The sequence below is a fragment of the Bufo bufo genome, chromosome 4, assembly GCF_905171765.1.
Source record: "Bufo bufo chromosome 4, aBufBuf1.1, whole genome shotgun sequence".
Lineage (NCBI taxonomy): Eukaryota > Metazoa > Chordata > Amphibia > Anura > Bufonidae > Bufo > Bufo bufo.
This window is the reverse complement of record NC_053392.1, coordinates 312372170-312387774: the sequence shown is the minus strand read 5'-3', so window position 1 is coordinate 312387774 and position 15605 is coordinate 312372170. Positions and strand designations below refer to the sequence as shown.

At 39.4% G+C, this 15605-nt stretch overlaps 1 protein-coding gene across 2 annotated transcripts in view; it reads left to right on the top strand.

The window, feature by feature from the left end:
• Nucleotides 1-15605, top strand: part of EPHA7 (EPH receptor A7) — a 172438-nt gene that overhangs the window by 126037 nt on the left and 30796 nt on the right. The window contains exons 7-11 of one of the 2 annotated variants that reach the window (XM_040428774.1): nucleotides 994-1162; nucleotides 1466-1574; nucleotides 3053-3108; nucleotides 10731-10844; nucleotides 15335-15520. In XM_040428774.1, the coding sequence (XP_040284708.1) occupies nucleotides 994-1162; nucleotides 1466-1574; nucleotides 3053-3108; nucleotides 10731-10844; nucleotides 15335-15520 (634 nt within the window). Of the gene's footprint in view, nucleotides 1-993; nucleotides 1163-1465; nucleotides 1575-3052; nucleotides 3109-10718; nucleotides 10845-15334; nucleotides 15521-15605 lie in introns of both variants that reach the window. The other variant, XM_040428773.1, reaches the window with a different exon arrangement.

Below are 15605 nucleotides of genomic sequence, written 5' to 3'. Positions count from 1 at the left end.
TTTGGTCATTCAGAAAGGTGTCCATTATCCTCTGCTCTCTGTATCTGTGTCCAAATTATTAGTGTAGAAGGCCAAAGCAATACTGTGTTTTCCAACACTACATTGTCCTGTGTTCTCCTTAGTTTCTAATTAGCAGTGGCTTAATCTCATGGATAAAAGCTATTACTATAGTGCTATCCCATGTTCTCGTTATTAGACGTATCTCTGTATTAATCTCCTTTTTCTAACTTTACCTGTCTTGTTCCATCTATTTCTTCTTATCTGTTCTTTTTACTTTAAATTAAATCTCATCCTATCTAATCTCTTCAACCACTCTGATTAATGGAATATCCCTGTCTCCGGTTAAGCCTGATCCCATCATATTTATTCTTAAGAAATCTGCTCTTGAACACAAACTTCTCTGAATCCTTCTTTTCCTACTTCATAAACCATATAATTTGTTCCAAGGCCTGGCTTCACTCCCAGCATGCTGCCTGCCATCCAGTGAAATCTGTTAAGATAGAGCTACTCATTACATGTTCTTGTAGAACCCTCTGGTTTCTTTGGCACCTGCTGTGTCCATCACAATGAAATTCATCACAATTACTGCAATATCACAACCCCGTTTCCTCCTTGAGTCATTTTTACTCAAGCGTCTTCATTTTTTCACAATCGTGCCACCTTTACCCTCAAAACCTTTCATAACTATCAATTCCAGAATAAAGATTTGACAAGGAAATGACGCCCTCCAATACAAAATTAATATAAATCAAAGACTTAAAAAACATAGTCAAGTGTCCTTGACCACATAACCTCAAGGGTGTGAAAACCGCTACCTCCTCACTGAACTGGCATGCCACCTGTTGGATCTCAAGCCTTATCAAGAAATGCATTATTGCTGGCCATAGAGGACTTGCCCGATCTAGTTACTGTTTTGAATTGCATTTGTTTAAAAGGGCTTTTTAGCTGTCTTTCAAGCAGATCAATGATATACTATATTTTATTTTTTTTAAGGATCAAAAAGAACGCACTTACTCCACGCTGAAAACAAAATTAACATCTGTTTCAGTCAATAACCTTCGACCTGGAACGGTTTATGTGTTTCAAATTCGAGCTTTCACTGCTGCTGGTTATGGAATGTACAGTCCCAGGCTTGATGTCACTACCTTGGAGGAAGCTACTGGTAAAGATTTCAATTTTATCTATGCAAAAAACATGCTCCCAAAATATCTTCTGTTGCAGATTGCTAATGATTAGCTGTATAACTGGACTCTATTATTATGTACGGTTGCATCGTATACCAAAAGCCTTGCATGTTGATTCTGTGCAATTTCAAAAGACTTGATCACAATTCTGCAATGCTGTACTCAGAATTTTTGTATTTGTACTGTATTGTACTGATTATATGTTTGTCTTTTATATTACTTTGGGTTTTGATTATATTCTCTCTTTTTTTTTTTTTTTTTTTTTTTTTTTTTTTTAACAGCGACTGCTGTTTCCAGTGAGCAGAATCCTGTCATTATAATTGCAGTGGTTGCTGTGGCTGGCACTATTATTTTGGTCTTCATGGTCTTTGGTTTCATCATTGGAAGAAGGTAACAATGTGTATACTTTAGGAAATAAAATGGGAAGGGTGGGGAATAAATTGCTGAAACAACTTCGAGAAGCTGCTGAACGAGATTCCAGATTCATGAAAACACTTCGCAATGGTTTTCAGTGGTTCAGTGGGGCTGTCCCAATATTAAATGTTTTTTTTTCACATGAAATACTAAACATTTAGGCGCGTTCCCGCTGAAGTCTATGTGCAGGAACGTGCGACAATAAGCCCCAAAGAAGCTCCTGTACTTATTGGGACGTAGGGCGTTTTACAGCGCGTTCGTACGCGCTGTAAAACGCTCAGGTGAGAACCATGCCCATAGGGAATCATTGGTTTTTTGCCTGTTGAGCTTTTTACAGCGCGTAGGAACGCGCTGTAAAACGCTCAGGTGTGAACCCAGCGTAAGTGTTTAATCTCCATAGTAAAGTGCACGTCCTCCTACTGAGGTGGCCACACATGCTCAGTTCCATCCTTCAGCTTCCACCAGCCAGATGTAAGGAAATTTGCTTAAAAGTGAATGAATTTGAGGAATATTCCTGTCTTTGAGTATTCTGTTCCTCCATTTCACATTCACCTTTTTTAGTGCAGTCAGCTTTCAGCATGAAGAGAAAACAGATAAATGTTGTATTTTAGGGGGTTAGAGGCAGAAAACATAATATGCATAATCAGACATTATAATTTTATTTAAGAAGCATATGTTAAAACCATAATTTTCAGTGTAAGGTATATGTAGAAAACAACCCCCACTAAATATTCTAGTTAAATTGTAAAAAATAAAACATTTGTCCAAAGTCTTGAAAAATGAGAAATCGTTCACCAGTGGTTCACTGTTGCTGCCATTTTTGCAAAGGTTCTTTACAAAAAAAGGGGGGGTGAACCTAACCTGGGTAAAGGTATTTGTATACACATATATGTCAATGCCAAGAAGGGCCTAGACCTATCTTGACCCAGATATAAAGAGTGTATTAAAACTTGACTTTTAATTCAACATAATGATAAAACAGCTGTGAGCCATAGCAAACAATTAATTTTTTTCCCCAAAGGTGCTGCTAGATAGTGCAGGTATACCAGGTGTCAGATTTGAATTAGCTTCTCAAACATTCACGTTTTCTTAATAAAAGTTCTGAAACATTAATGAGCAGATCCATTAAGACTGGCATTTCATTCGCCAGTCTTGGAGAACAATCTGTTAGTGTTAGATGCAGAAAATTTAAGAGGCATAATGAGTTTTAGTGCATTTTCTTTCCGCTAAGATTTTTGAAAGTGCAAAAAGTAACAAATCGCAGCACAAATATAGCATGCACCATCATAAAATGTGGTGTAATAAGAATGATGAATCTACTTCTGTATCTGCACATCCGGTTGCCACTTTTGAAAAAACAAATGGCCACTAGAGCAATGCAGAAAAATGTCTATATGTATGCTGTAGCTTAAGGTATAAGTTATTTTTGTATTTTTTAACTGTATATTTCACAGGCATTGTGGCTATAGCAAAGCTGACCAAGAGGGGGACGAAGAGCTATACTTTCATTGTAAGTGTTTCCTTTCTATATTTTTGAAAACCCTTCTTTACTAAGATGTAGTAGTAATAATAATAATGTTATATTTGTGTGAATAAGACTTTTCAAGGTAACCCGCTGAATTTCAGGTGAGCCCGATGTAGCACAAGTATATTAGCAGTGACGTTGTTCACCTCCATGATTGTTATTTTCACACCTATCTGGGGACCTCTCATGAGATTTTCTAATTTGAAGGTCAATGGGCGAGTTGTTCTTTTTCCCTTTGCTATTTTTTCACATCCTCTTGTCAATCATTCAACCTTTAGGGCAAAGTGAAGCTGTTTATGCAAACCTTGTTAAATGCTATACAGAATTCTTTGGTTCCATTCCAGTTACGGCAGGATTTTATAAATGCACTAAATGTCAGAAAAATAGACTCATCACAACCTGCAATGTGTACATTGTAGATTTGCAGACTATGCAAATGGTAACTGTTGACACACAGCAGAATTGCTTGACTTTGGCCTAGTTCATTATTTCAGTTCCACCGTGTTTTGCTGTTTGACTCGCAATTGAGAAAAATCCCAGCAAGTTGAAGCAATTATAAATAAGAGCCCAGACAATAGATGTGAGAATCAATCTTCTAAGACAAAATGAGGACATGGAAATTAGATGAAGAGCACAATTCATGTTCTATTTATGACAGAAATTAGAATCTGCTGATACAGTAGGCTACCATCGCCATGCTCATTTTTAATGGTGGGAATATCACTTTAATAATCTTCCTTTTTTTTATACTAAATTAAGAAAAACTGTGATTTGGTTACTGAACAACTTGTATGCATCAATATGAAACTATAATTGCATTGGCACATTGTTGTAATTCAGTTAACTTATTTTTGTGAAAGCTGGCCATAGACATTAGAATATTTTCAATATAATTTAATGGGAGCTGAGCTGCAGTAACCCACCACAGCCCCCCTCTCTTAAAAAGGAACTGTGCTCCTGGCTTTGTTCAAGATGATAGTTAAGGAACAGCTCGGTGTTGGACCCCCACTAATCTGATATTGATGACCTATCCTAAATATATATAGATATACAGTAAGAATGGAACCACACTCTTTATGAAGTAGAGAGGTGCTCATGGAAGGATTCGGCAATCCGTGTCACAGTATAGAGGAATCCATGGCCCACTTTGTGCAATGCAAAGTGCAGTTGTATTTCTTGTGCTGTGTAAGGAATGACCTGCCTTACACAGTGCTGCAGTCAATTACGCATCTCCGTTCACCAGACTTCACTTAACAAAGGTTATGAATTAACCAAAATGTTTATTCAGTCTGGATATGCTTTATCTCATAATGCAGAAAAGGATATAATATGAATATTGTCTATCACTAATCCGGTAATATAATTTGCAACAATAAAATTGCACTTTCTTTACATTAAGTATAGTGTGCAGTGGAGTCCTCCATACTGTCCTGAATATAGGTCATCAATATGTGGAGTCTGGAAAATCTCATTACACCTGCCAGTAGTGTTCAGGGTTTTTTATGCAGTTTCTGAAGCTAAAACTAAGAGTAGATAAAAAAAAAAATAGGAGAAGTAGTATTTGTCCTTATTTCCTTCTCTCCTTTTACAATCAACACCTGATTTTAGCTTTAGAAACTGCATATCAAAACCTGAATAGAACGTGCACATGTTACAGCACGACGGTTGTGTGTTTTGGATGGCGTCCGTGTGCGTTCCGCAATTTGCGGAACGGCATGGACAGCCATTAAGATAACTGCCTATTCTTGTCCGCAAAACGCGGACAGGAATAGGACAGTTTATGTGTGCGCGGACAGGAATAGGACAGTGCTGTCCCCATCTTTTGCGGCCCCATTGAAGTGAATGGGTCCGCACCCGAGCTGCCAAAACTGCGGCTCGGATGCGGACCAAAACGACGGCTGTGGGCATGAGGCCTAAAGGAGTTGTCCCATCAGGACGATCCCTTTTTCAGCTGATTACCTTCAGTCGGGCTTCAGAAACCCTTGATGATCAGCTGATCTCACTAGTTGAAGCTTCTACTGGCCACACATGGCCGACCATGTAATCTGGCTAAGTAAGCCAGAGTGAGGGAGGCTTTGTTAATGGTTAATATATTATAGCTCTTAAAGAGACATCCCCTCTGTGAAGCCCTAATGACAAACATTTTAATTTGTATGTTGGCCTTGCTTGTGTACTTCATTAAATGGGGCAAATTTTGAAATAATTTGGACAACCCATTTAAGGACACTAATTTCTCAAGAAAGATATTAAACACGTTACATGCTAGGAAAACCTTTGACAGGCTGCAATTCACACCACACCACACCACTGGGCAGCTGGATTGAGACAACGTAGGAGAGACATATTGTGACACAATATTGCAAAGTTATGGTTAGTCATCTCTCGCCACACTGCACATACTAAAGATATGTTGAGGTTCACCCAAGATGAAAGGCAAGAAAGGACACATCCATAAGTCCAGTTTCACACCTCTGTTTCGGCAGACAATTACGTGAATCAGCCGGACACAAACCACAGCATGCAGCCGTTTGTGCCCGGCCGATTCTCCACATTGTGGGCTGGATCCCCGCCAGACCCCATTATACTTAAAGGGAACCTGTCACCTGCAAAACGCATATTAAACCGACCACAGTACCTTACAGTATCCCCCAGTGTGTTGCTAATCATATTTTTTTTTGCTCTTTGCGTTTCTTCATACTTGTTAAAAACGTTGTTTTAATGTTGGTTGGTGCTGTCTCCGAGTCAGGCTTGAAGTCAAGGGGGCAGCGGCCTCCTTGCTTCAAGTAAAGCTATGCCCGCCCCTTACCCCTCCTCTACAATTAGATAAACATGCTGCCGGGATCGCGCTCTTCTAGCACATGCGCGGTACGCTGCCTGTTACAGCGTGACGGCCGCGCGCGCACGCACAATCAAACTGTCCGGAGCATCCGCAGTCAGCAAAATGTAGGCGGGTGAGTGAGGATCGCGCTGTAACAGGCAGCGTACCGCGCATGCGCTAGAAGAGCGCGATCCCGGCAGCATGTCCATCTAATTGTAGAGGAGGGGTAAGGGGCGGGCTTAGCTTTACTTGAAGCAAGGAGGCCGCTGCCCCCTTGACTTCAAGCCTGACTCTGAGACAGCGCCAACCGACATTAAAACAACGTTTTTAACAAGTATGAAGAAACGCAAAGAAAAATATGATTAGCAACACACTGGGGGATACTGTAAGGTACTGTGGTCGGTTTAATATGCGTTTTGCAGGTGACAGGTTCCCTTTAATGAGGCCAGAGGACATTCAGTCTGCATCCAGCAGTGCCAGATGTGATGATTTTGGCAGGTGTGAAACTAGCCTAAGCTGTCACCAGAGATATATGTCAGCGTCTTTTCCCCTTTCCCCATTCAGAACACATGTATGCTCGGTTTCAACCAACAGCTAAAGTGTATGACCAACCTTAAGGAGGATACACATGTTAAATAGAAGTTGGTTTATGGTGGAACAGCAGTTGATCAAGCAGTCATATGGTTAATTCATTTCACAGACGTGTCCATGTACATGTTAAGCCATATTGGCCTTTACAGTTGTTCAAACTGGCCTTATATGTTCAGTGAAACCGGGTGATGGACAAAAGATATTTCAGAACATTCTTTCAAAGAAAGATCTTTTGTCCACGAACAATCTTTCTTTGAATGAAAGATCATTTGTCCGACTATCGGACAAAAATATCAAACATGGCCGATAATGGTGTGTCATCGGTCTACTAAAATGACCATTTGTTGTTAAATTTCACCAGTTATTTTGGTTGAAATCGCCTGTGTTGATCAACTTTAGACTAAGGCCAGACTATATTTTAGACTAATGTGTATGGCCATCTTTAGAGGTATTCAGTCTGCAAACAGAAAACTAATGTGTACAGGCAGTTTAGGAAACATTATAGTTCTCAAATTACATTTACAGTGCTGCATTGTGCTGACTGTAATATATTATTCAGCATTATGTTTATATAATATCATTTCTTTATAACATGTTATGCTTTTACATTTACCAGAAGCACAACTCAAAGCAAAAGTTTGCAGGAAAAGGCCTCCTTTTTTTATTTTGCTGAACCAGTTTGTCAGCATACATTAGAGGGAAGCCTTGTGATTAATTTAATCTGACTGCATCAGCAACAACTGAACACAGTGGTCACCAGCTATTTACAGTTGGTCGTGTTTTATTGTTCTTTTGTATAAAGCAAATTTTCAGGAGTATAAATGTTTTTTTTATTTTATTTTTTTTATTGATTTGTTCCTCATGGAAATAAAAGCCTTAAACTTGGGTCCCTGAAAGCCATACCGTATCTTCATTTTGTGTGCACTTCAATCTTTCATTCAATCAAGCTATTTAAAAAACAATAGCTGTGTTTACGAAAGCAATAGCAATTTACATTTTTATTTCCTCCTATGGTTTCCAACCAACAATGCCGTGAGATCCGAGCCAACACTATTTCATGTTGGTATGCCAGAGTAGCTTTCTCCTGTCAAAATGTTTTATGACAACTTGAATAAAGAACCATCAGAAGCCCATTTGAGATGCAGGAGGTTACTTGGAATCCAGGCCGCTTATCATAGAAAACGAGAGTGTGGCGCATTCTCCATCTGCCTGCCTGAAATCACTGTGTAGGAGGTTAACCTATTGTTTTCTATGCCCTCTCTTCACCATTCAGGTTTTTCTTTTCCATACACACTAGCCGATAAGAAGTCTGCAGTGATAACATTAAAATAAATAACTGTACAACCAATTGCATTATGCAGATGGAGGCAAAAAGATAAATTAATTGCATACCGCCTATTCAAAGTGCTGCTCCATATTGTCAGAAAATCCTGATTCATTTGAATGAGCAGTCAGAAATAGAAGTCTCACTAGGAAACATTAATTTATTCAGTAATCTTTGTTGTATATAATTTTTCCTTCCTATTGCACTCACCATGGAAATGCCTTGATTCAGTAAGATTGAATAACAAAATATAATGAAAATAAGCCACTGGGTCTTATTTCTTTTCAATTGCATTATCAGTATTTGTTATGAAATCTTACAGGAACACAACTCAGGACAAGGGATTCAGTACCGTGAATCATTTTAGATAACTTTTTATTCTAGCAGCCCTCCTTTTAAAGGGGTTTTCTCAACATAGACATCAGTGGCATATCCGCAAGCCATTTCATCTGATGGAATAGAGGTCAGGGAAGCTCCATTGCCACAACAGGTTGAGCCCCTTAGGTGGGAACCATATTTTTTTTTTTATATTTGTGATATATCCTTTGAATATTTTGTAAATCCCTATTATTGTTGCCCTATCATATTATTCAAAAGGGTATTTGGGGGGGAAAAGCCTGCAAAGTGACAATTGCCTGTACAGTTCATCAAAACTATTATAAAAGTGCCTCTGACAATCAATCTGATCACTTCTTTTATTTTAATGGCAGCTTCAGAGAAATTTAAATACTCAAATAACTATTCTTCTCTTTCATTTTCAAGAGGACTAACAGTGTTGATTGCGAAATAATTGAGTTGTCCCCTTTCCCCACTTACAGATACATGTTGGCATCTGTTTTTTGTAATTTTGTAATAAATGCTGATATGGTAAATGGTCTTGATGTGATAAGGTGTATTCCTGTCATAAGCAATTGTCACCTATCCCTTGGATAGGTAGTAACTGCTACTGTAGATGGGTAGAGGTCCGACCGCTGGGACCCTTATCAGTCACTAGAACAGGCCACCACAGTTCCCCCACGGCCAGAGGACTTGAATGGAGAAGAGCTTGAACTTACACCCTATAAAGTTGATTGCCCTGATGAAGATAGCTGAGCATAATGCACGGCTGTCTTTGTCATGGCCATAAATTCTTTCCACTGGCAAATACAATGTCCACCTACTGGCTTTCTCAATTAGGATGGCTTATACGAGAATTCCCCTGCTTTAAATACTGGTGACTCATGATTCAGTCATGGAGGTAAGGTGTTGATTTTATGACTGAAGTGATCAGGTGTGGTTAAACTACCTCAGGAGATATGTTACAGCTGCATTGTAAGTGGTAAACAATAGATGTCGCAGCCGTCCACCTCTATTCAAGCTCGGTTTCTCCAACTTAACATAAATAGCTTCTTTCACAACTTTTTTGAACTATTCCTCCTCTGTGTCTAAGATGCAAACCTCACTGTGATCAAACAAATGTTTTTTGTCTTTAAGATGTAGGTACGCAGCTGAGTCCTGGCCACAGGTGTTGGCTCTTCTGTGCTTGGCAAAGATTGCCAGTGAAGGTGCTAAGCAGGATAGACAGAAGAACTTGGTTCTTCCATACTCCGTTGGGGTATCTGAAAAATTAAACTTCACATCACAGTCTACTTTAAACTCGGTGAAACACTAATGTAGAAATTTCACCCAAAAGACTGTATGCTAAAACACAAAAAGAGCAATATTGTGTATGCTGTGTAGTAAGAGTACTTTCACACTAGCGTTTTACTTTTCCGGCATAGAGTTCCCTCCTAGGGGCTCTATACCGGAAAATAACTGATCAGTTTTATCCTAATGCATTCTGAATGGAGAGTAATCCGTTTAGGATGTCTTCAGTTCAGTCTTTTTGACTTTTTAGGACAGAGATAATACCGCAGCATGCTGCAGTTTTATCTCCGGCCAAAAAAACTGGACACTTGCCTGAATGCTGGATCCAGAATTTTTTTCCATATGAATGTATTAGTGCCGGATCCAGCATTCAAATTGCCACATTGACAGATCTGGTATTCCGGTCTGCGCATGCGCAGGCCTTTAAAAATGTGAAAAAAATAAAAACCGGATCAGTTTTTCCTGATCACACCGGAAAAAACGGATCCGGTATTGCAATGCATTTTTCAGACTGATCAGGCATTTTTCAGACTGATCAGGATCCTGATGAAAAAAATGACATGCGTTTGCATACAGTTTGCCTGATCAGGCAGGCGGTTCAAGCAACGGAACTGCCTGCTGGAATCAAACAACGCAAGTGTGAAAGTACCCTTAGGAGCGCCTAGAATGGAAACCTGGGAAAACAAAACAGCAGCTACATCAGCGTATAGCTCATCACGGAAAAGCTAACATCTGCAGTCAGGACTCGACTGTACCTACATCTTAAGGATAAAGGACACTAATTTGATGACAGAGAGGTATGCATCCTAGACACAGAAGAGGACTGGTTAAAAAGAGGTGTGAAAGAAGCTATTTATGTTAAGTTGGAGAAGCAAAGCTTGAATAGAGGTGGTGTGACATTTATTGTCTGCCACTTACAATGTAGCTATAACACCTAGTCAGAGGCAGTTTTAACCACACCTAATAGCTTCAGTCATGGAAATGAAATCAGCACCTTAACTTGGTGGCTGAGGCATGAGTCACCAGTAATTAATGTGGGCTAATTCTTATACAAGCCACTCTAATTGAGAAAGCCAGTGGGATAACTGGCAAAACGTCTCCAAGAAAAAAGTCCAGGTGCTCTGAAATATTACTACTGATATACCATGACCTGGATGAATGAGAGGTGGCCATTCTAGCTGTATGAACAATAAGTGCTTTTCTTCATCACCGTTCTGCTTTCTGACATCATTACAGTTAAATTTCCAGGCACCAAAACCTACATTGACCCTGAAACATATGAAGATCCGAATAGAGCTGTCCATCAATTTGCTAAGGAGTTAGATGCATCTTGTATAAAAATTGAGCGTGTAATTGGTGCAGGTAAGAGACTGGTGCTTTTATTGAGCATTTCCATTTAGCCATTGAATTGTACCTTCAGAATGTTATGACTGGAGCGAGCTTTTAACGTATATATTCAACCTTTTTATTCGTGCTCGGTTTCTAAATTCATGATGGAAAAAAAGGATGTTGTCGTGGAAAGGTCTGTTATGTAGCAGCTGTGCAGAGAGCAATTCATTGCACGTTGTATATACCTTTCTATCATTATGAGGACAACAACCAAGTTGTCTGAGTGGCTGCAAAGTCACAATTTGTATTTTCTTACTTATATAAGAGCCCATTGTAGGCATGTGTTTTGATATCTGCTATTCATTTGGAGAGTGAGAAAGTAAGGAGCCAAGCACACAATTCCTTTTGTCAATGTCATGATCCTGTGTTATTTACCTCAAGGTTTTATCTTTGATTTTAATTGCCCCCCACCCCTTATAATATTGAGGTAGTTGCTGGTGCCCCAGTGTATATAGCAATTGTAAGGTGATCTATTCCAAAAAAAGAAGTGAAATCCTGTTATGAGAATTCACTGGTCAGTGCCAAAAAACTGTAAAAAGAAAAAAAGATTAAAACATTATTTAAAGTTTTCATGACTCAGGCTTTTGGTGCTGGAGTATCCACTTCAGATTTCATCTTTTTAAAACAATACTTTGTAAGTGTGAATATTTTCGGGGTACATTGTTTTAATTTTTTTTTGAACTTTGTGGTAGCAGATTTTCCCCATTTTTATTTTTGTGTATCTTCTGCTGTTAGCTGGTATTTAGATTCAATTTGAGTGCTATGATTGTCATTCTTTGTGACAGGGAGCTGATCATCTCAACTCCTTGTTACTTTAGGAGGATCAGACTGACAGTGTACCAGCTCAGCTTCTTTAGTCACCGAGTGATATACAGTAAGATTTGTCATTAAAGTGGTGAATAGTTATATACATCGTAGCTGCACAGTGCATCAACAATTAGGATGAGTATATCGAGATGATGGGCGCAAAGGTATTAATAGACATTGACTTACAGAGTAGCTGCTTAGAGATGGCATTAGAAAGACCGTTTTCTTCCTTCTGGAGAAGAGATAGTTTGTGTACTTTTTTTTTCCAGGGGGAGCACTGCCTTTGAGATTCCCTAGACTTGCTGACATTTCAGCTAGGGAAAAAAAAAACATTATCGACCCAAGAAAATTTATTTTCAATATAAATCATAACATGGAAAAATACAAAAACTATCATTCCTGGTCATTTTTATTGCAGCTGTGGGTGTGAACAGGATACATAAGCCTCATTCAGTAGATCAAAGGCTAAGCCATTGTCCACTCACTTTCAGAGTTTTAGTCTAGGATGTTTTAGGCTCAGTTCAGACCTGAGCGTTCTGAAAGGAGCGCTCTGTATGCGCGATTGTACGGGCGTTTACAATCGCGCATACAGAGACAAGCGTACACACAGTGTCGCGCGTTCCCGAAAGTCTATGTACGGGAACGCGCGACAAGCGCCCAAAAAAACGCTCCTGTACTTGTTTGAGCGTCGGGCGTTTTACAGCGCGATCGTACGCGCTGTAAAACGCCCAGGTGAGAACCATTCCCATAGGGAAGCATTGGTTTCTCCTTGTTGAGCGTTTTACAGCGCGTAGGAACGCGCTGTAAAACGCTCAGGTCTGAACTGAGCCTTACTGAGAAAGATGTTTTCACTGATGACAAAGTCCAAAAGGCACCACTGAGGTTTGGGAACTCAGAATATTACCATGTACACGTTCTATGAAGAAGTGGTATGGGTCTGGGCTCACACACTCACAAAAGTGTTGTTCTCTAGATTGTCTATATGGATGTTAAATTGTAAAATTTTCCTTGGTTAGGTGGATGAATACAGAATTATAATTTACTGTATACAACGGAGAAAATGGTCAGTTACATTTCTAACATTAGTATCTGTCCCAAATAATAACTTTCGTTGGTTACAGTTGGTGTAAAAATCACTTGGTAGTCTTTTAGTGATTTGAAGTGCAATGTACAAAGATTACAAATGCTCTACGCATTAATATTAATGCCCTACATTATCTCCACTTAATCTGCAGTTTTTTACTGACAAACATGGCTGTCGCCTCAGGAAACACAAGTAATAAATGATTAAAGTAAAAATTCATTTCCCAGCACCCTCATGTAACCTGTAATTAGGCAGGACGAAGTAAGTTATCTCATAAACACGTTAATTTACTTAAATCCTACAGGTGAAAAGGGCTAATCCCATTTCCTGATTTTATGTATAATTGAGCGCAAGATTAAAAAAGACAAAAGCAGGTTGTCATAAGGACAGAGATATTAAATATCAGGTCCCGATCGACTGACAGGATGCAGTGTTAATTCTGGCGGGATAGGAGCTCTAAATTATACAGTGTGTATGTCATTTTCTGAAATCTCTGATAAGAGACTTTCACAACGAAAAGCCTTATGAGATTTAGTGACTGCACAGAAATGTCCTTTGTTTATTGTCTGTCAATACAAACCTGGGGCTGGATACAAACCGTTTCGTTGTGATGGCTCCATGAGGTGAACCTCAGACAACACACACTGCTTCCACTAACGCAATTTTACTGATACCCAGGAATCAAATGCATTTTTATTTTATTTCTCAGTAAAAATTTATGAGCAGCAAAGGCTTGCCAATAAATCATGTTTATTGGAGTTTGATGGCACAATTTTATAGGCAAGCTGCCATAAGGTACAACAGTTTGCCTAATACATTTTTATTTACTTTCAATAAGCATAGAAAGCACTTTAGAATAAAATGTTAGATTACAGCAGATAAAGTATAAAAGAGCTGTATGTAAGTGTGTGTGTGTATGTATGTATTTATGTATATGTATATATATATATATATATATATATATATATATATATATATATATTGAGAAGCTCCTCTTTGAATCATTTTGCACCATTGTTTCACAAAGTTTTTTGTTTTTTTTCTTAACGCTAACATTGCTGTAGCCAATTATAGCTTTAAAGTATTTTGCAAATTATTGAAGTCAGAATACACAGCCTGTTTGTGGTGTTTGCTGCCACAAGGTATAGTGTATTTTCTACCATTTTTCCCACAGGCCTCTCTATGTTATGGACAAGGGTTATGGAACCACTGTGTCAACTAACTGGTTTGACTTTTAGGCTAATCCTGAGAGCGATATCCTGACAGTCTCTTGGTATTCACCATTTAACCCCTATACAGGATCTGGACTTTGCTGCGGGCTAGAATAGTACTGGAGTAGTTGTCAGCTGACCCACTGGTGTGAAGCACCAAGGGAACCGTCAATACTCATAGTCTGGAAAACAGTCCCTGGTCAGGGCAGGCAGAGTTTGTGCATATCCCTGAAACAAGTCCGAGATTGGGGCAGCTGGCAGATGAGGGTCAATATGATAAAGAGGCAGTGGTCAGAACAGGAAGTGGAGGATCAGAGATGGTAAACAGGAAAGGCTTGGTACACAGGCAATCAGAAAGAAATAAGAACACCTGCACTAGGACAAGCAAGACTAGAATACCTAAAGCTCAGGTTCTCCTAGAGCAAGAATGGGCAAACTGCGGCTCTCCAGCTGTTGTAAAACTACAACTCCCAGTCTGCCTACAGCTGTCAGCCTACAGCAGGGCATGATGGGATTTGTAGTTTTACAACAGCTGGAGAGCCGCAGTTTGCCCATCCCTGTCCTAGAGGAAGGCACTTTAAATACACATAAGTGACCAGCCATGGGCTGGAACAGATCTAGGCATGCATCTGAGAATCTGCAATGGCAATGTTTGTGACACATTCCAAAATAATTTGATTTGCAGATTATTGGGTAATAAATTAATATGATCAGTATTGTCCCCATTGAAGGGGTTGCGCAGAGCAACATTATCAGTTGGGGATGTGAGGGGGTTCAACCCCCGACATCCAGCTGTTTGAAGAGATAGCGGTGTTCATACGAGCGCTGTTCCTCTTTAGAATTATCTGTGTGCAGTCTCCTTTGCAGCGGCGGCTCATTGTAATTACAACTAACTTGAGTGGGATAAGTAGTCTTAATTACACTGTGCCACCTCTATAAAGGAGACGATACGCAGGTAATATTGAAGCGCAAGCTGTGCTCCCACGAGCGCCGCTTCACCTTCAAACAGTTGACATCAGTCTGATATTGATGACCTATCCTGAGGAAAGGTCATCAATGTTGTAGCACATCCCCTTTAAGGTATAACCACACAATCTGCTTTCCTGATGCAGTTTTGGAGGCCAAAAACAGGAGTGGATCATAAAAAGAAAAACATGTATACATGTATGATTCTCATAACCATAGATAGTGATTCTCATAACCATAGTAGATCTCTACCAAAGTTACCTACTCCCATCTTGGAGTAACCTGTTATATTATCATGAAAGACATTTTATTCTTTATTTTAAGACATTTACGAATGGAAAGTCCAGTAGAAAACATCCGAGAAATCACAGTCACCTTCTATTATATTTTTCTAGGAGAGTTTGGAGAAGTGTGCAGTGGTCGCCTAAAGCTTCCAGGAAAAAGAGATGTAGCAGTTGCCATAAAGACACTGAAGGTTGGCTACACAGAGAAACAAAGGAGGGATTTCCTGTGCGAAGCGAGTATAATGGGCCAGTTTGACCATCCAAATGTTGTTCATTTGGAAGGGGTAGTGACGCGTGGTAAGTAGACCTCACTACTGTGGCTTGGACTTTTTGCTAGGCTTGAATGAAATGATCTCAGTCTTGCAGTAAATATTTATCGTGT